The sequence below is a fragment of the Halichoeres trimaculatus genome, unplaced genomic scaffold (genome assembly GCF_033239565.1).
Source record: "Halichoeres trimaculatus isolate MK-OKI-2021-1 unplaced genomic scaffold, fHalTri1.1 fHalTri1_scaffold_11, whole genome shotgun sequence".
Lineage (NCBI taxonomy): Eukaryota > Metazoa > Chordata > Actinopteri > Labriformes > Labridae > Halichoeres > Halichoeres trimaculatus.
In genome coordinates, this window is record NW_027437189.1 from 20194392 (window position 1) to 20218290 (window position 23899).

Sequence of the window (23899 nt, forward strand, 5' to 3'; positions counted from 1 at the left end):
CAGAGCATAGTACACATTTCCACCACGAGAGAATGACACCAGAAAGAGAAAACCACATAATTTGGCTGTTTTGACTCACGTTTTAAGACACTCAGTTGGATGAAACCATAGAACAGAGGAGAGAAGTGACGTTAGCTAGCTGGCGTCAAGAAATGTTGTTTTCTATCTAAATCCGTGAGCACGAAAGCTGTTATAAAGTCCACTTTCGCGATGAACACCCATTATAGCGGTATCCTCCGCTGAATGGAGCTGCGAGTGCACCGGTGACTCCTTGGCGAGGTTATTTTCCAGTTGAGAAGCAATGAGGACGTCTATCTGCACACAAGCGAAAAGAAGAATTGATAGATAGGCTTGATTTACCGAAGAGATTACGTCAACTCCCTCACGGCACACTGACCGACAGCATGACGGACCAATCAACGAAGAGATACCGGTGACTAATGTGTCGTAGAACCAATGATGAGCCTTGGGATCAGAAGTGGGTGGGGTCTCTTTTTTTTTTGACCGTGACGCCACACTGCAGGATTTCTACCCACCGCTCCCCGCACCGCTGCCACCGCAACACACAGGGTCACCGCAAAGAGCGCCGACCTGCGGTGAATGGAGTATGTATCATGCATAGGAACTTCAATTGTACAGTTCCCCATATTAACTTAATCGTCTAAATAACTTGTCGGTAAAATCACACCAGGAAAACGTTTACGGTGTTTGTGTGCGTAATGTATGTAATATTTTATTTTCACCAAGTTTTCAGGTAATTGTATGTGATAAAGTTACTTATAATGTGAAAACGAGCTACCGGGGTTACAACTCAGGGCAGTTCTTCATGGAATGCACTCCGAGATAAGATCATGATTTACCCAACAACTCAAGTTTTAACAGCTGGCAGGTTTTATCTATTAGTTAATTACATTTACAGGCCGACTACGCTTCTGCTTTTGGGAAACCACATTCCACAGCCATGTTATTCCAGGAGGTGACGTACTACAACAGCTCATTTACAATGTTTAAGGGATATGTAAAACTATGGTTAGTGAGACACCTGAAGTATCATTGTATCTCTCTGCACATTGAACGTACCACTGAAGGTATAGCTTTCAAACTACGTATAATCACAGACATTTTTTGTTTAATCCTTTCAAAATGAAGTCAAACAAACTTCCCTCTCCAAAAGACTTTTGAGGATAAACCAGCAAAAAATTTTAACACAAAGCTTCAATCTCAGGAAAAAAAACAGTGACGAGTGAGAAATATAATATGCATCATCATTTATTTCAGTTCAAAATCCTAGCTTCCAAAACAGGTTTGTGGATTAAGGAAATCATTTCCTGTACAGTTAAGGTCAGCAAGGTCAGGTTAGGTACAGTGCCTTTTGAAAGAGACCATCTTGAGGTGAGATATCAGTGGTTCCAAAGAGCAGACTTTTAATGGTGTGCTCCTACGATGGTGTTACTTGTGGTCATGCTACATTCTCTCATGATCCTTCCATTCCGCCTAAAGAGGGCTAATTTGTCCATGAGGCGCTTAGGAGAGACTGCACTTGAGGCCATGCACACAAGAAGTAAATTCAGTCCATCAAAGTCAGCAGGGAAAATGTGACTCAAGAGGGACAACTGAACATACTGTGTGTTGGTAAACCACTGCTTATCTTTCTACTGTACTCAAAAGGAAGCTGATATTTAGGTTTAGTTTACGTTAAGCTACATCCTTAATGGATATTCCCAAGTCTGAACTTTGTCTACAAGCAAAACTGTGCATCCATTAGCTCTAGGACACCAGCACACATTATGTGGACTCAAGTTCATGACTGTCACAGTCTTGATAGTGAAAACTCAGGGCTAGCAAATTTATCCAAACCCACCCACACTCTCCCAAAAGTACTGCCCTTCCCTCTTCCTCATAAGTCTTTAATGAACATACAGAGTATTACAAAACAAAATGAGAACCATTAAGGAAAATTATCGATGAAGTGACAGTTTGCACCTGGCTGGTAAACCTGTTGGTGGTGGAAACTTGCAGCATTATAATGCATCAACTAACTCTTGTTAAATATATGTATATATTTTGTTATATATATACACAAACTCATGAGAAAAACTTAAAAGTCTTAACTTTATTATATTTTGTTTGGAGAGCCATAATAATGGTTTGAGACAAAAAGGGTAAATGCGAATAAAAATCAATTTAGGTCTCCTTTTTTTTCCATTCAAAATGTTGCTTGTCATCGGTTGTAGTGACTTAAATCAGGTGGTTTGGACAGATCCCTTGATGATGGTTAACAGGGCAGATGATGGCAGAGACGGCTGCTTAGACAAGTCGCCCGCCCTGTTTCTCTCTCATCCAGGCGTGAATCCTCTCTTTTAATTCAGGTACTGGAAAATAAAAAAAAGTTTGTTAGGAGAAACTGACAAGAGAATGTCACTTAGCTGGACATAAGTTATAAAATGATCAGTTGACATTAATCTAATGGCTCAAACATTACTTTGCTGTTCTCACTTTTTTGCCTCTCTAGAACAAATTGTTTCAAAAAGCATCATGGTGGGGTTACCTGACTCCAGCATGCTCTCTGTTAGCGGCTGCCTGTTGAAGGGATCAGTGGGTGAGTTGAGGAGGTGGCGCAGAATGATGGATCGGTCCATTATGTTTCCAGAGGGTAGAATCACAGGGTCAGTCATCAGTGTGTCCATAAGAGGGTCTATGACATCAAAGTCAAAGTTGAGTTGAAAAATAAACACTTTTGAAAACATTAACCACCAAGCTTCCACAAATTATTCCAATAGCATGCTGCTGTAAAGCAGCATTTGCCCATCAGTGTACAAATCTCATTGTTTATTCCTACATTCTGAACAAACGTTATTGTCCCCCATTCTCCTTTAAAACATATTAGAATCGAGAGTTGTTCAAAAAGATAAGGGCTGTCAAAACAGATTAATCTTATCATCATGATTTATCAGATTAAAAATTTTAACTCAATTACCTCATCTACTGCACAGAATGACCTAAAATCCCTGAAATGTCTGGCGACGCATTTTCAGTACCCAAAAAAGATAGAATGGTGGACCATCAAAAAGTATTATGAACACTCTGCAGGAAATAGTTTTCTTTTCTGCTAGCGCTTCAACTAATGCGTCACCCAGCTTGTGGAACGTTGGGGCCTCAGTAAGTCCACCTCAGACAAACTGACACAATTGCCAAGTGGATTGCAACAAACTCAAGACCCATTAATAACGTTGAGGACACAGTTTTTATAAAGGTTTTGCAAGTTGCCTCTCAAGGTGCATTGAACAAGGCAACATCAAGAAACACAAAGCTCTTTGTTAATATGAACTGTTAATTAAGGTAAATATGTTAAATGCAAAAAATATTCCCTTCTTTCTCGAGTCTGTTTGGTAATGCAAAATGAAACATGACTAATATCTACAGCAACCGTGTGATTAATCTGATTAAAAATTTTAATCCCTTGACAGCACTACTCAAAACAAAATTCAAGTCAATTGTAGTATTTTAATAATTCTATCTATTTATAGACCCACGTGAAATGTTTGTGATTAATCATGATTAATCACAGAGCACCATGTGATTAACTTTTTAACACTTTAACACTTGACAGCACAAACAAAGATACAAAAGAGGTATGCCACAAACAGGTCTGTCCTGTGGCTTTTAAATTCATCATTCCGACCTGATCAAATAAAAAAATAAACAGTTAAAACAAAACAATTTAATGATGGACTTAACACTCTTGCAGCTAAGTAAGGCATTTCCTCAACTTCCTGAGCTTGTTCCATCCTGCTTCTTTAAGTAGAATGTATGTTGTACTCCAGAAGTATTACTGCCCCATATCAAAACACTAGTAAAGAAAATCTCCCATAAATACCCAATGAGGCCTTTGATTGTGTGCCCTATGTTGAAATGCCATGAGGTTGTTACAGAAGGACTTGTGAGTTGCAAAAATAAAACCCGTCATGGGAGATTTTAACCACATGGAAAGCGGATACTCAAGCCCTCTGTATGGCACACTCCCATCAACTGTGGTGGGCTGGCTGGCATATCTGGAAATCAAAGGAGGTATGTGGGCCACGTTCTCTTACTAGATTATATTAAGTCTGCGGTTATAGGATAGCCTGGCTGTGAGCTGTCTATATGACCTCTAAGAGCTGCAAAATCCCCTTCAAATGTCTGGAATTTAACAGCACCACAGGATGACTATCCTGTCTGTCTGCACTGGCTGACCTGAGGTCTCTAGATTTTTGCGCAAGTGACTTGGGGCTAAAAGTTCAGCAACTTTAAAGACGTAGATAAATTAACCACAAAAAGTGTGTAAACTTTAAAACTTTCATGTTTAATGTGATCTTGAATATGTCACTTTGGTTTGGGTTTGGAGATGAGGAAAAAGAAGGTCCTGCTTCTCAAACAAAGTTGGATAAACCAGTTTGCAAGTATGTTTAAAACATGCACACACACACAAACACACACCTTTGAACTCATCTGGTGCGTCACTGTAGTCCATTTCTGACTGGGAGTTCTTGGCGACTATTTCTTCAACCTTCTCTAAAAGCAGCTTAAATTTCTCAATGGCAATAGACGACTTGATACCAGCCTTTCTCATCTTTGATATCACCTCTTCAAAGAGCTCGCGGCTATATGACCTCTGCAAAAGAACAAAAAGAGGGAATATTTATTAGGACGCTGAAAGAGGGGGCTGTGACTTACAACACAAAAATGCTTCCACACTGCATCATCTGCTGCTTCTTGCTTCCATCCTACGGGGAATAAATTCTGCATGACAACATGAAAAAATGAATTACAATAGAAAAAATATATCAGAGAAACTTGGATGGAATCTAAAAACCAAATAGTGGAATGAAGGAGATAGGCTGTAGTGCTAAAGTCCAGTGACAGAAATGGAGTGTATTTCACTACCATGTCATGAAAGATGGTACAGCAAGCTGTGTTGTGTAACAACACAGTAAATGTTAAAGAATTTCATCTTTAACACTTTAATGAAATAAAGTTCTGTCTTGTTCGATTTATCTGAGGGTGTGTGGGTAATTATGTTCATGGCATGACCTCTTGAACACTTGCTGAAACACTGTTTTTCATTCACAAAGTAGAAGAGAGGATTCATGCTGGTGGCTTAGAGGCAGTTTTACGATAAATGATATGATCTCAAATCCCTGACGCTTTATCTCATGACCATTATTTTTCAAGATGTGTTTATCATGTGTGACAAAGCGTGCAAAACAATGTAATAAGATGTTAAATGCTGTAATTTGATCAACTGGAAACTTCAGCACGAACCTGGTCATCTGCAATAGCCTTCGCAAAGCGGGCACAGTCAAGCTGCAGGTAGATGTCAGTTAGCTGGTCTAGCAACTTCTTGGGCTCAAAGCCGTACTTCTCAGGGTTCTCCACCTTCAGATCACGACACTTAGGCCCACAGAGCTGCTGGAGGTTAAAATTCAGCATTGCAGCTAAACGAGGTCCAAGCTCCTGCATTGGGAAAGGAACAGTATAGAAATGTTTATCAAGTTTAGGTTGCACCATAATGTAGAAAATTATATCTTTGAATCATATCAGGTTTTTGAAATGACCCATCGGGGCATCAGTACTCACAGGCCTGAGGAAAGGCTTCTGGACCTGCTTGGTAAGGATGTGGAACATTTCAACCGTCTCTGTGGCCAGAGCCAGATAAGAGCGAGACACCCGTTCATCCTGAGTCAGCTGGGACTGGCGGCTCTGCTGCTGCTCCTGAAAGTTTTCATGGAAACATAGTCACATGCTATTGTAGCCAAATCTGCAAGTCACATTCAGCCAGGTGTCATAGCTCTGCATAAATCTGAGTAAGTTCATATTGTTCCCTGTCTTCAGCAAGAACCCTGGTGTAATCATTTCGTTTTACAACTTTAATTTTTTCAGCTGTCCTGTGACAAAGACACGTCCATCAATTAAGGCTAATTCCATCTCCAAAGTGAACAGTTAGGAGAAACAGAGTTTAAGGAGAGAGAAAGTGAAAGCCAGAGCAGCTGGACAACCAGCATTTCCGATGGCATGTATTGCACAGCATTTTTTTGGGAGGGAGCACATATTGTTGCTTACTTTTTATATGACGGGATATCTTAATGCCCCGAAAGTCAAATCCTCACTGCTTTTGTTTTATTTTCAATTCACTGTTTTATTGCCACAATAAATTATTTTTAATGTCTGATATCAAGGAATAGAAAACCAAAACCCTTTGATGCCGAGCACTGACCCTGGGCAGCTGTTCCCACTGCTCTTTGTTCTTCATCTCCTCTTGGACTTCGTGGATACGCTTCAGGGATTCCAGGCTCTCGTCTAACAAGAAGGTGGTGTCATTTATCAGCATGTTGATGTAACGCACAAACTGCTTGCCAGAGCTAGAAGGGGGGTAAGCAGAAAACAAAATTAAAAAGAATTTCAGGTTACAATGGGTCCATGTCAGACAGCCACTGATATTAACTGACATTTCGTACATTGTGAACACAGTTTGTCATGAAACTCACTTGAATTCCTCCATAAAGGTTCCATGGTGGGCAAGGTTTTGCCAGAGACTCTTGAAGATAGTGCTGATGTGGTACCGTATAGTGAACTTGTCATAGAACTCGCTGGTGGCGCCAGTATGCTCAACATCTGACAAGAGAAAAAACATTTCAAGTTGAAAAATAACACTTGAGAAAAGGAAAGCATCAGCTGTACCAAGACAAAAAAAACAGGCATTCTGTGCATGAAAATCTATGTGAGCTCTGAAATTTAAGCACCCACCAGTGTAGAATTTCATGAGTGCAGGGACCAGCTGTTTGACGGACAACGGGTGGTTCTCCATCATTTCTGAGAATCTCTGAGTACGAGGCTGTACAGCAGGGTTGGTGACAAACAGCACCTCAACCAACTTGGCAATAAGGTAGGGATTCCTGATGTAGTTCTGGCTGCAGATGAACACGACCAAGAAGGTGACAATGTCCTGCACACACGGCTCATATAAAACCTGGGGAGAATACCTGTACGACGAAAAAAGAAGAAGGAATAAAGTGGAGGAAGAGGCCCAAAGCAGCTTGTTCTTACTTCTTTCCGTGGATTCTTCACAGATTCAGAGAATCATTTGAAGCACAAAAATGATCACATAATGTGTATAAATCTGCTTATAAGGTCTTGTAGTTTCTACTACAATCTAAAATAAATTCAATAGTGAGACATAGATGACCTATAAAACCAGCTCAAGACAAAACTACACACTTACTGCACAACAAAAAGCAGAAACTCAGCCACATCTTCGATGTAGAACTCTGGCAAAGCAGCAAAGCTTTTGGGAATCTCAGGGTTAAGTGGCAAGGTAATGCTGTGGTAAATAGAAAAAGATGGAAATACATGTTGACTTATAAGGAAGAAGCAAAGACAAAAGGACCTTGTGTGATGACAATTCGATTTACATAAATAAAATGACAAAAAGCAACATGGCCAGTCAGGGGTAGAGAGACTCACTTAGGGTAGGCAGGATCCACCATGCGGAGAATGAGCTGAATGACAGTGCTGTAGAACTGCAGACATCTGCGCAGCAGGTTTTCATCCAGAAGGCCCACGTCAGCACAAGCTTTGGCTCGCACCAGTTTCTGACAGGACAAAGTCACACATAGTTTAGATCACATCTAAACAAATATGTTCTGTCATAGGATCCTGCGTCTTCAGCATTGCAGGAATAGCTCAGTAAACTGGGTGGCGAGTACAGGCAGGGCCACTCTCTTAGCATAGTATTTATGACAGAATTGTTTGTGCCTTTACAACAATGTTAAACTCACCTTCAGCTGGGTTTTGCATCGCTTCAGCATCTCTCTGTGTCTGCTAGCAAGAGGAGAATCTTTCCATTGGCTTTCACTGTTCTTCAGCTCCTCCACAGTCCTAACAAATAAAAAAACACTTGGAGTGAGCATGCATGCCCCAAAGAAAGGGACTGAGGGTGTGTGTGTGTTTGTGAGTGTGTACCTGTTGAGTTCACGGATGGCTCGCAACCTGCGAATGTAGCGCCTGCAGCCAGGCAGGATGGACAGGTGGTGGGTGTGCAGCGTCAAGAAGAAGCACTCAGTAGGGAACTTGGGCTCTGAGAACTTGGTAGGATCTTCATCTAGTCGATGTGAACAGACAAAATTAATTTATTGTTGTGGTTTGTGTTTTTTTAATCATTATTTTTGTTTATCATTTGGTATAGATAATAATCAACAAGTTGTGTATATTTTTACAGTATCTTCATGGTATTCATTATAACCAAGCTGTTTATCTTTACTTGTGCTCACTTACGCAGTTCAGTCATCCAGCTTTTGAGCTCCTCCATGGTGGCTTTCAGACGAGTTTCCTCTGGGCTGACAGCAAGGCGACAACGTGGATGGAAAATATAGTAAGGGTCCACTGTCTCCAGTTTGATCTTCATGCTCAGCTGCTGCAGCACCCATAAAAAGTTGAGCATAAAGCCGTCTGTAGACACTAACTTATCATCCGTCTGAGAGAGAAAAGGCAGATTGAGACAGATTAGAAATCCATGTAACAAAAGACAGCAGTTTTATTTGAAAACATCTATTAGAGATAAAACTGAGTAATTTTATACAGGTGCAGAACAATGAGTCCCTTAGAACACAACAGAAGAACATAATTCTGCTTTTTTGTCCAATCTTATTAAAACTTAATGGAAATAAAGGAATTAAACTATGTGAACATGTATGTGAGCAACACTGAAATTGGCTTAGTTAAAAGGAGAACACATAAGTAACTTCAGTAACATACCTGCATCTGAGCTTTCTTCACATTGTAGTTGACTAAAGCTGCCATGTAATTCAGAGCTGACTCACGGGTTTCTCCATTTAGTAGGATGTTATGGAGAATTTTGAACAAGTCACCCTTAAAAAGAAAAGCACTCATTAACACAATATTTCATGTAAAAGCGTCAGCCCTCTATGTGAGCCATTATAAAGTCAAGACTCACCCTCGCTGACTCCAAGTAGTGCTGCAATGACTGGCTTACGACTCGTGTGTTCTCCATGGTGATGGCTGGGCCAGAGAAATACTTGTCTCCTACTTTGGTCTAAAGGAAAACAGTTAAGAAAACTTACTCATTAATCTCTGAAAAAATATCTGCTCTTTGTTTTGGCAAGATCACTGTCTTTGCTCTCTGATTTGGAGGCACTTTTCAGTCTGTAGCACAGCCTTGAATGCAGAGTAAATTGTGTATTGCAAATAATGCTGCTAATTAACATTTATTTTTTTAACTGCTCTGAAAACTCACATCATCCTCAGAAAACACAGAGAGGCTGAAGAAGGCTCCTAAGTAGGACAACCTCTGGATCTCTCTTCCACAACCAGGGCTCAGAGGTTTGGGACACCAGAGGGGCAGCGACGTTACCTGCACAAAAGGATAAACTTGATGGATGGAATCTATTTTACTGCTTAAATTGAGAGCTTAACAGCATCAACATCAACATAAGTGTTGCTGGGTAATTTAACTGAGTACTTACCAAATTACACACTGGATGAGTCTTACCAAACTTGATTTCACAGAGCTCAGCTAATGCCTGTACAAGCAAAACAGGATAAAAAGAAAACACTTGAATGAAAGTGTCCATTGGTTTTTCTTTCTAGGTAAAAAGCATTATAGAGTATGAATATTATAAATCAGCTCAACAGCCACTGTAAGATTTAGACAGCTTGATGATGAGTTTATTAATATACTGCAGCATGTCTAGTAACGTTTTACATTTGCTGTGTAAGTGAAGTTATCTAGCCATCTCACTGGGCCCTGCAGACCTGTTTATCATTTTAATGCAGGGACTCCTTCCTGTTATTACAGCAAAGGACAGGCCATTTCCTTACCATGAGGGGAAATTTAAAGTTGTCACTATCAAAGGAACATTCTTTCACTGCAAGAGCCAGACCATGGAGGATGGGAATGAAGATCTGAAAAAGAAAAAAATGAATCAAAACCCTGACAGCTTCAATAATTGCATTTCCAGCCAACATTGACACCAAGTGTTCCCAATATCTATATTTTTTCTTGATTAATTGCAGAATCTTAATCAATTTGAAGATGCTGTAGAGTAACCTCTTGATCTTGTATCACTCCAAACAAAGCAACACAGTGAAATGCTACCTCATTTATTCCTTTTTATTAAAAGAGACTGATTAATTTAATGCCTCTCCATCACCTAAATGTAGTCAATAGGAAAGTGTTAAGGTGATTTTCTGTAAATATAAACGTAGAAAGACAGCCATGTTCCCCACCTGTCTGAACACTTCTTCCTCCTGGTGAGTGATGCGCACCAGCTCCTGAATAAAGCCATAAGGAAGGTTCCGACACAGCATATATGGTACGAGCAAAGACTGCTCCAGAGGACTCCTACACGCAGAACACAGAGAAACACTGCTCAAAATATATGAATAATGTCTCTAATACCAAGGTGAAAGAGTGGTTGCTATGGGGACTCTAACTCAAAGAAGAGGACAGAATACCACAAAAATATAAAAAGCCATAGAACAAAACAAGCCAATTTGTCACAGTATGTGGCAGGTTCAGACGTACCGTGGCTGGGTCAGGGTGCCTTGCAGGACCAGGGCAACATTGGAAATACACTGAGAGCGAATGTTGCTGAGAAGCTGGCTGACATTTGGTTGGCTACACATCTAGAAGAGAGACAGAAGGGATTCAGAAGGGAAGAGGACGGTTATAGGTGTGATAATGTGTAAGCTGTAATCTTCACACCAACTCTTTCCAGACTCGGTTAAATACAGAGTTCTTTGACAAGAAAATCTCTGCTCATTTCCAGACCATCTGGCCTGCAGCTAGTCAGTTAGTACACGCTGTTCCTCTGTCCTCTGGATATTTTGTAATCAGTTTAGACATGGTGGTAAGGCTGAAAAGATCTTTCTAGTTGTTACCAAAAGAGTGATCATTGGTATACCAGAGCTGTTACTTTTACCTTGGGGGCTTTCCTCTCCTCCATGCCAACACTGTCAAAACGCTCAATGAGGTAGTTCAGCATCTCTGTCTCTTTGCAAGTTTCAATGGTGAAGCGGTCACTGGCTGCGTCACAGGACATCGACCCTCCACATGCACCAAGACTAAACAAGAAAGTGAAACACAGACAAAAAGTGTTCAAAAAAGAGATAAAAACACAGAGGTCTCCTTTAGAATCAAACATAGTCATGAATGAATTGTTCACAAACTCAAACCCAGCCTTAAGGAATCCTGAAAGAAACAAACTGTAAGTCATTAGTGAAAGCATTTCAAAAACACAGTATTGGAAACATCAGAAAGCAAAAATGAAAATTATTCAAGACCCATTAGGCGCACATTTGAGGCTTATATTAGACTCAGCTTAGCACAATTAACTGACAAAATTGTTCAAACTGTCGTTAGTGTTCAGCTGTAAACACAAAACGTGTGTGAGTCGCTTCAAGCAACAAAATCCTCCGCCAAAGTTTTAACATATTATTTATCCAACAAACACAGGCAATGCAGGATAGATAGTAGATAGATAGTATTGCAAATATATCGTACCAGGTTTTTTTTTCAGAGCTTAATTTTGTTACTATTCTTTTTGAGGTTTATTTTAAAGACCACTTTGCAAGAAACTGAGCAGAACAACCAAACTCATGCCCCTATTTAAGATATCTAGTCCTAAAAGGGAAACAGAATTGACCATTTAAGCCAAAGTATCTTATTGAAAATGCTGAAATGAAACACTCCACTCCAATATTTTTGCTTTACTTAAAAATGCAGATACTTCCTTTTGTTTTTCAGGGAGTACTCAATATCTATTTGTTACTATGATTCGTTCTGTATGAAGTTCTTTTACTTTTTTCATTAAGAATTTAAATCAGTATGATTCACATTGTATCTCATATCAAAAACAGTATAATTCATTATTTTTCTAAATAAAAAGAAGAAGAAATTATTCACGAATCAAGCCTCACCTAAAACTCCTACAAAGCCATAGAATAAAGTTTCCATCTATGCTGACTCTGCAGTATTACTTTTATCACCTGTCTATGAGTTCACCATTGTTCCAGCATGACTCTTAACTTAACCTAACTCTTAACACCTCTTAACAGAGGTGGGCATGTAAAAAAATTAAATTAAAACTGAATGAGACTTCATATTTTCACTTACCATCTTTGCAGTGCGCAGCATGCGTGTAATCTACCACTGACAGGAAAATTGTTGATCTCCCACTAACGAGTGGCTGCACTGCTTATCATCAAACTATAAACCTCTAAATGTAATGTTGTCAAACTTAACCACATCAAGTGAATTTGCTTTATCCTGAACTAAAATACCGTGACGTGGTCTGCATCAGAACCTTACGTAACTCAGGGACATGTTCTTTACAATCTAATACATCAATGTGTGCAGTTAGTGCTAAGCCTTCTGGGTACTGCCACTGGAACATGCAGTGGACTTGTAACTGAGCAAGCACACACAAATGCACACATCGTGCAGCTGTGTACCTGGACCCAAATTGAACACGTGCAAAATCCTCTTCTTCCTCAGATTCTTCATCACTGCTGCCCTGAGACATGTCAGAGAGGGCAAAGAACAGGAGCGACAAGGGGCTAACATGACGAGGAAGTAGACAACAGAAGAGTGAGGGAAAGATCGGAAGAAAAAGGATAATGTGCAAACACAAGGAGACAGAAAGTGGGTGGAAAATAAGATAAATAAGGAATAGTAACAAGTCACAAAAATCAATGTGAGAAAGGAAAGCACAAAGGAAAGGATGCTTAAGGGCTGCATGCATGTTTGCTTGAAGAATACTTTAAGCTATTCATATTTTTGTCTGCATTTTTCAACTGAAAACTGGACCAGGTGTCCCAATCACTCATACAACTACTCCCAAACAAGTCAATGCAGATGCATAAGCCAAATATTATGTCAAGAAACATTCTTCTTGCAAAGTAGGCAACCTAAAAATGTTAGACTGATCTGCTATTTCGTATACAAAAAAGTTATACGTTTTAAAATAATATATGTTAGAAACAAGCGTCATTAATATTGATAACTAATTAACACTTACAACTGGAACGTCTGCACCAATGCACAGTGTAGAGGTGTCCCAGTCCGATGTTAATATCCGATATCAGTCCGATATCGGCAAAAATCAAATATCGGTATCGTATCGGAATGCATCTAAAATCTCCGATATCAGCACTCCGATACAAGCAGTCCATTCCAGACTCCGCTCCTGTTATTTTTATTTGATTAATTTAGGTTATTTTCTGGGTCTTCTAATTTATTCTTTATTTTATTCAATTACTAGTATTTTTTATGTTTAATGTTAAAATTTCTGTTACCCATTGGTTAATAATAAATGGGTCAGTTTTTCCTCATACCTACTGTTGCTGACTACTGTTCTTTGAATAATATCACTTAATTAAGCCTTTTCTAACATGACAGACATACTACATAATAAGTAATAAAAGTATGCATGTTTAATGCTGATATCGTATCGGATTAATATCGGTATCGGCCAGTACTCAATGCTGCAGTATTGGTATCGTATCGGAAGTGAAAATGTAACATCGGGACATCCCTAGCACAGTGACATGTTATCTAGTTTATATTGTAAGACACAAGATGTTAAAGCACAGAGATGTTGAAATATGAATCTGTTCACCAACTCTACAGTGACTAGTCTGGAGCTTAGAGCATGCTTAGTCAAGTCAACTACAGCAGTTTGTGGGTAAGTTTGACAGCACCAAAATGTGTGTAAAACCACTCGTAAGAAAAAACAGCTGGAATAAAATCAGGCATAGAGACTTTGCATTAACACAGCCTTAAATCTGCTGTTTCACAAAAATTAAGGTTTTAGTATTATTGATGCATGAGCATCGCACGCTGACATGCTAATAACACAGAAGATACCTAGATGGTGGAATCCTGGCAGCAAAGGCAGCCTGTCGAGCATGTGTTCTGGGAGAGGGGGGGACTGCAGATGGGGTGGTAGTGGTTGAGGGAGGGTTGTGAGCCCTAGGGGAGCTCAGGGACAGGGATTGAGGGCTTGCTGGTGGTACAGGGACAGGGGTGTTTGGAGGGACAGATGGGCCTGTGGAACCAGGAGAGGGTCCAAAGAAACTAAAGGCTCTCAAACCAGGACTGGTAGGGGAAGGGACCCCCAAAGGAGAGGTGACAGAGTAAGGCCGATAGCGCTGTGAGATGGGCATGGGGGCAGAGGGGGGGTTGAGTGTGTGTCTGGGAGTAGCAGTAACAGGTGGGCTAGGAGGGACAATAAACTGTGGGGTCGAGGGTGTACAAGGTACAGAGGGTGTGGTAGGGGAGGTGAGAGAAGGAGTAGACCTCTTGGATGCACTCAGTGCCTCTGGTTGAGAACTACAACACCCGTAAAGACTGTGGACAACATTGAGACAATGATTGGCAAAACTCATCCAGCAACAATGTTGAAAATGTACAAATGACCAATGACAGGTTCAACTCTTGACACCAACAGAATATTGACAGCACAGATTTCAGCTGGAGTTATCCAGGCTTGCAATGTCTGCCTGAGTAACACAGCAGCAGCAGCTCGTGGAACTGACTCATGGTACTTGCCTTGACAGAGAGCTGGCTCCAAAGGATCCTGCACTGGGGCCCATGGGGCTGCCACCTTGGCTGGAGGGCTGCACCAGCGTCAGACGGTGGTCCGGGGATTTGGCTGCTGCAATTGGCTGAGAGGTGGCGGTTAAGCTGGCAAAGGGGTTGTGAACACGTGACTGTGTGGACATCATTAAGACTTCCATAAGGATCTGGCCGATCAGATCTTTGAAGTCAGAGTATACTGGAGAGGCAAAAGAAAAGACGAAACCTAAGTTTTATAATGCAGACATCTGTAACATATGGCCAAATCTGTGATTTCCACAGCGCCACATAGCCTGTATTCAGACATCACTCAGTGACGTACCATCTTTAGGGTTCTGCTGGAACTCTGCAGCCAGTGAAGGGAGAAAGATGACATCTCTGTCCTGCTCCTTCCACGATACGCGGAGGATCTTACAAATGAGCTGCAGAGCCTGTTCTTCTGAGACATCTGAATTCGTAGAGGTTTCCTGGGTTGCAGAGAAAAGGAACAGTGAGAATTTACCTATAATCCACTGCCATTTACAGACAAAATAATTGGATAAACGATGCAGCCTTGACACACACATCACCATATTCAATCTGGCTCCAAGATGGTTTAGCAACAACTACATGCCTTTAATGAAAATGAAACTAGAATTTTGTTTGTAGAAATCATTAGTCAACTTTTTGTAAATGCAAAGACTCTTAAAGTTACCAATTTAAGACTTATTTGTTCTGAAGATGAAGAAGTAAAGTAACCCAGGCTGAAACACTCATAAGGACAAACGTCATTTTAAAGACGTTAATTGCAAAATACCTTTTCAGTCAAGTTCCTCTTTTCCCTGCGATCACTGTCCTCCACCTCCATGTTCTCGATCCCTGAGTCAACATCCACCTGGGACATGCTAGAAAAGCATCACAAAGCTCAGCAAGTCTCTTTAACAAAGGCAGACAATGTTAAAACCAAAACCTTAAAGATCTGAATGAAGATTTGTCTCAGAACGAGAAATGAAATAAACATTTCAACCATGGCTACAAATGTTCAAAAGACACAGCATCCATGCTTCATTGTATTTTTTTGAATTGAAATATTAAAACCTGTCAACAGAGCAATACATTTAATGGCTATAAATCAATCTTCAACTGCATATAGTTAAAAAATAAATATCTAGAAAGTTTTCCAGGCTGGGATGGGAAATATGCTATCATAGAAACTTTTACCTCTTTTCACAGGAGGCAGTGTCAATGTCCATGCTCTGTGACCGGGACAAGCTCTGGGACTGAGTCTCAAGGCTGTTGGAGGGGGAGCTGGAGAGGGAGCTCACACCCTCACTGCTCTGACTACCGTATGCCACCCCTGCAAATGCAAAACAATACAAACCTTAGAGAAGAAAACACAAGTTTCTGATGTGAAAGCTCTGCTGAAGAGCAGCCAAATACGCAGGATTTATCCACAGGTAAAGTTTGATCTTTTACACTTCACCTCAAAAAATCTAAAACGGTTGATTTATGTTTTAGCTGGCATGTCTAAGGTTTTGTACATCATTTCTGTTCCTGATTTACTGTATATCTATGGTGATTTTATCCCTCTAAATACATTATGGTTTAAATTATGCTTAATTCAGATTCAGACAACTTTATCAACCCCTCTTGGAGAAATAAGCATGGGCCATAACGTAAGTTTTTAAAGAGTTAATGTTATGTGTCTGGGATTGTGTACAAGAAGTTGATTAGGGACTTTCCAAGGACATCAGTTTTGTTTCAATTTCAATTTCAACTGATTACGCGTACAAGCATAAACTTGGCTTGGCTGGATTGTTGTAGTCAGCTTCATAAGGGTAATTAAATGGCTGTTCATGCTCATTACAAGTACAAAGTAACAAAAGCCTAACACTAGGAGACACTGCTTACTTGATACTGTGTTTGTTCACTTTTACAGCTCAAGTGCTCAGGTTTACACTGTTAAAATGCCCTTACAGTGTTTCAGCTACAACGCTGCTTCAGAGCTTTCCTCACCAGTCCATTTCTTGTACAGTAAAGCCATCTTTAAAACCATCAGTGATCACATTTTTGTTTCCATTCTGAATTTATCCCCAATTTAAAAGTGTTGTCAACATATTGAACAATTATAAACATGAACACACAGAAGCGCTGGTATGACCTAGAAGTTTAGGTTGTGTGTCCCATGAGGCTGACCCTCATGGGACACAGGCGGGGTTTGAGTGCAGCTTGCTTTCTGCATGTAACCCACCACTCTCACCCTGCTTCCTGCTCTATCCACTGTCCTTTCCTTTCAATAAAAGGGATAAAAAAATTACTTTAAGAAAAGAAAAAAATATATAAACAGATGTAAAGAGTGTAGATATAATTTTCATTTTGCAGATACCTGTGCAGCAGATTAAAAAATGTATAGTCCATGCCTAAGCCATGCTGCTCTTTCAGACATTGCAGAATTAACCAAGTAACAATGAGCTGAAGTTCCAGTTTGGCTCAGTTTGTTATTAACATTAATGTATGTATACAAACAAATATTATCAAATATTTTTAATTAATATGATGAAAAAAATCACAAAGCAGTTATCCCACAACAATATATAAACCACTGGGGAAAAAAGAAGCGGAAAATAGATTGTGCCTTTAATCAAAGGTGAAAATGAAGAAATAAGCCACAAAATAATCCAAAAAAAAATTGGTTTTCACTTTCAGTAAAAGGCACAAAGTGTCTGTGTGTTTCGATGAGTTTTTCCCCAAGTTCCTGTCACTATACTGCATGCTCTTTTCTGAGATATACCAACAAAGCCAAATATACTCATATCAGGCTAAAGCAAAGAGGCTCATCTGAGCAATAAGCAAACTAGGTCAAAACCAAAATCTTTGCAATATCTTCAAAAGATTTAACACTAATCCACCAACGTGCACAAACTGAGCCAATAGCTGAAAGGAAACACTGACCTACACTTACATCTAGATTTTTACATGATCATATCTTTGTTCAATTTCAGGGCACATAGCACTAAGACTTGCTGTCCCAAATGCACACAATTTTTTTCAGTAACTCCATTCAGCCTAAAGATTGTTTGCATGTTATTTCAAAGACACTGAACAGTGCATGTGATTACTTTTGAACAATGCTGACAAACTGTTCCTGTATCCACACATAGCTCAACAGTGATGTCCTTTTTTGAGCACAGTTACCCAAAGGCACAATTTCCTGTGTCCAGGCCGGAGTACTGAGTCAAACGGGGATACAGTTGATTACAACAATTTGCCATTGTTTGTGTTGATGTTGTACAGGGTCTTTGACATAATGTATACAAAGGTCTCTTTTAGCGTTGCACAAGGCTGTTTCTCTTCAAAGCCTTACAGACCGTTAGTTTTGCAGAGTGACAGAGTGGAACTTCAGCTCAGAAAAGATGTTGAAAACAATATCGCTTCAGAAGCAACTTGAAAAATTCTTAACTGGATCTTGACCTCTGGTTCATATCACACCTAAATAACAAGATCTTTCCAAAATGCATTCTTTGGTGTAGGTTGATAGGCTGAATACATTACAAAACGTACAAAAATCATTTTGTTCTTACCAGAAGTGCCCATAGGGGATGTGGCAGGGGTACCACTGTTGACATTTAGACCCAATGATTGAGAGGCAGCTGGTGGCAGGGGCTGAGGTGTGGCACCTGAGGGTCCAGGGAGCGGTCCAGGGGGAGTTTCTCTCTGTGGGGATGTCAGGGGTGTGCTGAGAGGGGTGCTGGGCTGTGATGTCTGTCCCCCTGCCAGTCGTGCCAGTCGCCTTCTGCGAATCTTAGATGAAAACACCAGAGACTTTGAATTTTCAAAAAAGGTATTAAAACTGTTTAATATATTGCCCTTAATGATACAAGGATGTACCTTTAAAATAATATCAAAACGTGTATTTGCCAATAAATGAAAACATTAGTTATAATCTTCCTGGGTAAGTGTCTGGCACAATCTGAATGTGATAAGGAAAGTAAGTTTATAAAGTCAAAGCCATTAACAGCTGTTTCTGATCACCACCACCAAAAGGAGAAAAATATAAAGCAGAGATTAATTTGTAAAACATATTCATGAATGACAAAGTCTTTCGCTAAAAGACTGAATGCTGAATAAATACAATACGACCAACAGTATGAACTAAGTTACAACTTGCAAGTCAGCTGAACACCTGAGCCTCTGTAAATCAACAGCATAGTCTATTGTGATTTGACCGAATGGCCGATTACAGGTACAACGCAAAAGAAATATTTGTCTTAGGTGTTATTGCTGCGGTTTTTAAAGACAGCTCCGTGACCACTCAGGCGGCCCACAGTTGGTTGCACAATGGTGGCCCGGTGTGTTTTTTATGCTGAGTCGTCTCGCAGGCTAATTTTTGTCTGTTAGCAAAACAACATTAGCAACTGTCATATAGCCCCCCCGAAGGAAAGAAACACCAAATCAAGGAAGGGGACCAAACGTATGATATCATTAAGTTGTCAAAATACAGCGCAGAGAAACACGAATTAACCTGATGAAAACTTTTATAAGCATTTTTGTAAACTATTAAGAAATATGTTCAAAGTATGCTATCCAAAGGCCAGTTTGTGCAAAGCCTCTAGCTTTGAGGTTAGCTCGTTAGCATTACAGTGAGGCAAAAAAAAAAATCAGAATCAAACTAGCACCGGAGACAGGGTCAAACGAACCACAAATAAATTGATTCTAAATTTACTCCTTTCAATGTGACTCTCCTCAATAAATATGTTGTAGTTTGAAGTATGTTACATTGACCTATGTATACCGGTGCCGGGCTAAATTATATCGCGGATGCTTTTCTTGTATTCAGACTAAGCTAGCCTCAGAAGCAGCTCCAGGAGCAAGTAGGCTAGCTTAGCAATTCTTAAGACCATTTCTCATGGTGTACAAAGGAAAAGCATGGACACGTATAAGACAAAAAATGCTTGGTTAATTAAAAACAAGAATGCGTAAGCTCCCAAAAGATGTTATAGCCATTTTCCATTGTCACCTTACCTCATCTGCGCTCAACTCCTCCATCGCTGCTAAGTTAGCTAGCTATTTTACTTTCAACAGCGTTAATGTGTGCCAGCCAGAGCCAGCTAGCTAGCTTCTATTGGAGCTAAATATGCATAGTCTAACTCGTCAAACAAATAAGTGTCACTCTTGATTGTCTTCCAGTTAAAAATTAGGGCACGGGTACACGGACGATGGAAAGACACAATTCCCCCAGCAAGACTCGAGTTTGCTATTTTTCTACCAAGAATGAAACAAAAAGAAAAGTAGCTAGCTATCATACGTCAAAATACAACAGCGGCCATTTTGGTTCTACACACTGTCACGTGACTACTAGGGCTACTGGGGGAGGTGTGAATCTTCACTTTGTACGCACAATGGACTAATAATAATTATGATTAAAGCTAATTATTTTAAACTAATTATTGTGTCACTTTTTGTCTGTTTCGTTGTGTACAGGACTATATATTGTGCCAGCCAATGTATCCAAAAATATATTTTAAAAACAGACCGATGCTCATGTTTCCATTACCCTGTTACATGGTAAACTCATTGGCAACAACAAGCCAAGGGAGCAGGCAAGGTCGTTTGAAAAAGTTTAAAGCTGCTTTATAGGTTCATATTAATTGACAGAGCCAATAATTTCAAACAGCTATTGATGGTAGATTATCTTTGTTTACAAATACGAGCCTCTGCTCATCATACTACTGACTCACTTATATATTCTACATAAACGTTCTCTAACATGAGACGATGAGAAATGACACAAGATATGTTTGAGTAAGGGGAATCAAAAGTAGTTAGATGAATAAATGTTTCTTGTTGAGGAAAAATGATTTGATCTAAAACCAGTTATTTTGTTCACATTTTTCAGATATTTTATTATAGGCAATACAAATAATTTACAAAATTCCAATAAAACTCTGTTTCATGCATATCCCAATCCCATCTGAAGTACAGTTGTTACATATGTATGTTTACAAGAATAAAGGATAAAGTTTTCTATAAACATCTCAACCAAATGAATAGTAGAAGCCAGTGCACAAAAACATGGTACCTCAAATTCATCCAGTAAATCTAAGATTTGAAGAATTTGAAGAGACAGTCTGTTCAGCCAGCTGACAGGCACCAAAAATTTGGCAGAATGTTCTTTTTTTTCTTTATCTGTCCAAGGCCAAGCATCTCTGAGTACCAAACAAGAGGAGCTAAGTGTCTGACAAAAGTAAAACACTGATGCCACCTAGTGGTGTTAATTCAAACCCTGCGTATACACTTGAAAGTTTGAAAACCACAATAAAAAATAATTTTAATCTGGTTATCTTTTCAGGGTTTTGACTGTAGTGACACATTATGTGCTCCATCATACAAAAACGTCAATATGGGTTGTTGCCACGCTTCACTCATTCACATTCTTCTTATAGATCTGCTTGCAGACTTCTCCCTCACAGTACATCTCCTGATGTGACAAAAGATAGGTAAATAAATGTTATATAAATATTATTTAAAAAGTAATATGCAAGTTATAGGTAGCAAGTTAAAAATAGTTTTGTGTGCTTCTGCAGTGGGTATATATAGTGTTTACCAGATGAAGCTTGTCCTCCTCAATCCAGTGAGCCCAGCCTCGGTTCTTCTTTTCTCCAGTCTGTTCACACACCAGTTTACTCCCCTCCCATTTTACTAGGGACTGCGCATTTCACATGGAAAAAAAAATCACAGAATCTGACATCCCTTGCATTCATTTGTTTGCATTTATGATATTTAACATCTTATTCTGTGCCATCAGCTGTTGATCCTCACCTTGACATGTCTGTTGTCTAGTCCCTTGGTGAACTCTGCAAACTCCTGACCCACTCTAAAGGAGATAGTGTAGTTCCGAAAGGTGCTGGTGGTCTTGATCTTGAATTGGTCCCCTTGCTGTTCAATGATCTTCTTAAACTTTAGCTTTAGAGCAATTTTTCGCAGGGAAGGACTAATACCTGAACCAGTAGAACAATAGGTAAATTAAATGTGTAGAGAAAATCATGTGCAATTCTACAAACACATTCCCTTGTGCACACAGACCTCTGCGTACCATAAATAGCCCTGCTGCAAAAGCATAGTGTGACTATATTTTTCACTCATTGAGCTTTTTGTTGAAGTGCTGGAGATTTTCTTTGAATGCATTTTCCAAAATTTGAGTGCAACAGAGGTTTAAATAAATAACACATTTACCAACATTGTTAGATTAAAGAGGGGAAAGTGCAGGATTTACCCAGAGCGATCATGTAGCCTTCAAAGTTGACACTGCTGATGAGGTCCCATGTACCACAGAGGCTGGCTGGCATTTTGATAGCTGTCTTTTTTCCAGAGATGTGAGTAGATGGAGTGTAATCCTTCAACCAGAGGGCTTCTGAGCACTGTGAAGCTTCTGAGAAAGGCTGTTTTGTGTGTTTTCAAGAAGGTGCGCCTCCAACTCACCCACTGTCACCTGAGTATGTGTAAGGCTGAGGGAGGTGCATCAGTGCCAGGGTGCAGAGGGAACGACAGACGGGTCAGACTGGTCCTGCAGCGCAGCTGTAAAACTACTGAACACTTCCAAAATTCCCCCCCTGGGTGTCCAACAGTGACAACCAATCTGTCCATGCATGGACTCGCACAAGGCAGAATGTGGACATCAGCCTTTGGGGATATCATTATTTAGAGAAGATAATCCATCTTGACTGTGATTTATTACTTAACTAAAGTGATGTTCACATACCTATTGCATTTAATACCTTTTAAGTTCTGCAATAAAAGCCTAAAGATAAACTAAAAACCATATGCTAATCCAAAACAGTTTCTTAAAACTGCAAATTCCTACAAGACATTTGTGTGCACTGAAGTCTTACTTTCATCTGTCTCTAACTGTGGATGGAAAACAATAATGACATTTGTAGTAAGGTATGCAGTGCAAAAAGAAATGGCAGCCAGTTTTAAAAGAAAACAAACCACATGCATGTTGTCCATCAATGAGGTACTGTTTCCTCCTCAGGACATCCCCTAAGCAGAAATCAGGTCAGCAGTTCATGATTTACTGCAGACAAACATGTTACAGATGTTATCCCCTGAACCCTTTATATATGCTTTCTGTAATGATGCAGGTATTATTTAACTTTTGATAATCACCACTGATCATTTATGCAATGCAATTAAACCAAAGCTTCTGCCCTTTAACTTGCACTGAGCTGCTTAAACTTAAAATGGTGTAAATTAATCTATTTGATGAAATCGTTTAATACTATCACACAAACTAAAGGTAATAACAATCGGCACTGATACTGATAACCATGTGATGTGATGTGATGTGATGCAATTACTTAAGCATTCATTTCAACACAGAGATCTCACAACGTCTCACTTCAGCTGTAATTTCCTGAAAGACAAGTTAACCCTCAACTTCACAACCAGCATTGCACTGACAAGGAAAGGGCTTATTCAAGAACTTTTTAACAGTTAATCTGTGTGATAATGGTATCATAAAAATCAACAGCCCATAAAGATGGAAAATAAAGAGTTGTTTATTTGATTTCTAGCAAATAAAAATCACACCCCTATTTTCCATTCTGTAACAAAGACTTTGTGTATTTGAAGCTTCCTTTTACAGAAAAAAAGGGTATGGAAGGATCTTGCTCTAGATAAGCAATATATGAATAAAATGAGGTGAGCTTATATGTGCCGAGGAAAATGCAGCAAAAAAAAAAAAAAAAAACCAAATCTTATTTAGGGCCCGAGCCCCGGGAACCGGGGGCGAAAGCCCTATTGAAACCCTTGCGATTATTATTATTCTTCTTCCGTTCGCGCCTTTCCCCAAAAATTGCGTGCCTTTCACTTGAAATAAACGTGAACGCGCGTGTGCCCAAAATTTAAACCTGGTGAAAAATTTATGAATCTGCAACTTGCACAAAAATGAACGTGCCATAGCGCCCCCTAGTGGCTTAAAACTGCAGCCCCTGGGCCGACATTGAGCTACAGCCCTGAAATTTTGCACACATAACAAGCATGCCCAGCCAAACAAAAAAGTCTCTTACGACTTTTGGGAATTCCGAACACGAACTTCGCTAATTGCACCTAAACGTCGAAATTTAGCAGTTTTGGGCTACGTATTTGAACGAACTTGTCCTAGGGTTTTTGGCTTATCAACTCCAAACTTTGCATGTGTATACAATCCACAGTGAAGATTAAAAGTTATTAAAAGATTGTTTCTATCTTGATGGGCGTGGCTACGACATGGGCTCAAAGTTCGGCATT

At 39.7% G+C, this 23899-nt stretch overlaps 4 protein-coding genes across 11 annotated transcripts in view; all 4 read right to left on the minus strand.

Annotated features, from left to right (window-relative positions):
- Positions 1–340, minus strand: part of kif1b (kinesin family member 1B) — a 57358-nt gene extending 57018 nt beyond the window's left edge. For all 8 annotated transcript variants that reach the window (XM_074681016.1, XM_074681011.1, XM_074681015.1 and 5 more), the window contains exon 1: positions 80–340. The gene's annotated coding sequence lies outside the window, so the exon portion shown is untranslated. The remainder of the gene's footprint in view (positions 1–79) is intronic.
- A 923-nt stretch (positions 341–1263) lies between these two features.
- Positions 1264–19976, minus strand: ube4b (ubiquitination factor E4B, UFD2 homolog (S. cerevisiae)). The gene is made up of 27 exons (XM_074681291.1): positions 19634–19976; positions 18193–18412; positions 15833–15968; positions 15429–15516; positions 14955–15099; positions 14606–14831; positions 10977–11118; positions 10580–10680; positions 10282–10396; positions 9874–9957; positions 9519–9575; positions 9290–9406; positions 8990–9088; positions 8791–8904; positions 8311–8509; positions 7999–8137; positions 7815–7914; positions 7501–7628; positions 7259–7357; positions 6784–7019; positions 6525–6651; positions 6254–6398; positions 5617–5751; positions 5302–5493; positions 4477–4651; positions 2549–2695; positions 1264–2372 (listed from the first exon to the last, which is right to left on the minus strand). The coding sequence occupies exons 1-27, from the start codon at positions 19655–19657 to the stop codon at positions 2308–2310; spliced, it is 3555 nt and encodes a 1184-aa protein (XP_074537392.1). The 5' UTR covers positions 19658–19976; the 3' UTR covers positions 1264–2307.
- Positions 11152–14591, minus strand: LOC141799157 (uncharacterized). The gene is made up of 2 exons (XM_074681292.1): positions 13922–14591; positions 11152–12612 (listed from the first exon to the last, which is right to left on the minus strand). The coding sequence occupies exons 1-2, from the start codon at positions 14440–14442 to the stop codon at positions 12318–12320; spliced, it is 816 nt and encodes a 271-aa protein (XP_074537393.1). The 5' UTR covers positions 14443–14591; the 3' UTR covers positions 11152–12317.
- A 601-nt stretch (positions 19977–20577) lies between the features above and the next one.
- rbp7a (retinol binding protein 7a, cellular) lies at positions 20578–23367 on the minus strand. Its single transcript, XM_074681514.1, has 4 exons — positions 21885–23367; positions 21431–21609; positions 21216–21317; positions 20578–21089 (listed from the first exon to the last, which is right to left on the minus strand). The coding sequence occupies exons 1-4, from the start codon at positions 21955–21957 to the stop codon at positions 21030–21032; spliced, it is 414 nt and encodes a 137-aa protein (XP_074537615.1). The 5' UTR covers positions 21958–23367; the 3' UTR covers positions 20578–21029.
- Between the last annotated feature and the right edge of the window lie 532 nt (positions 23368–23899).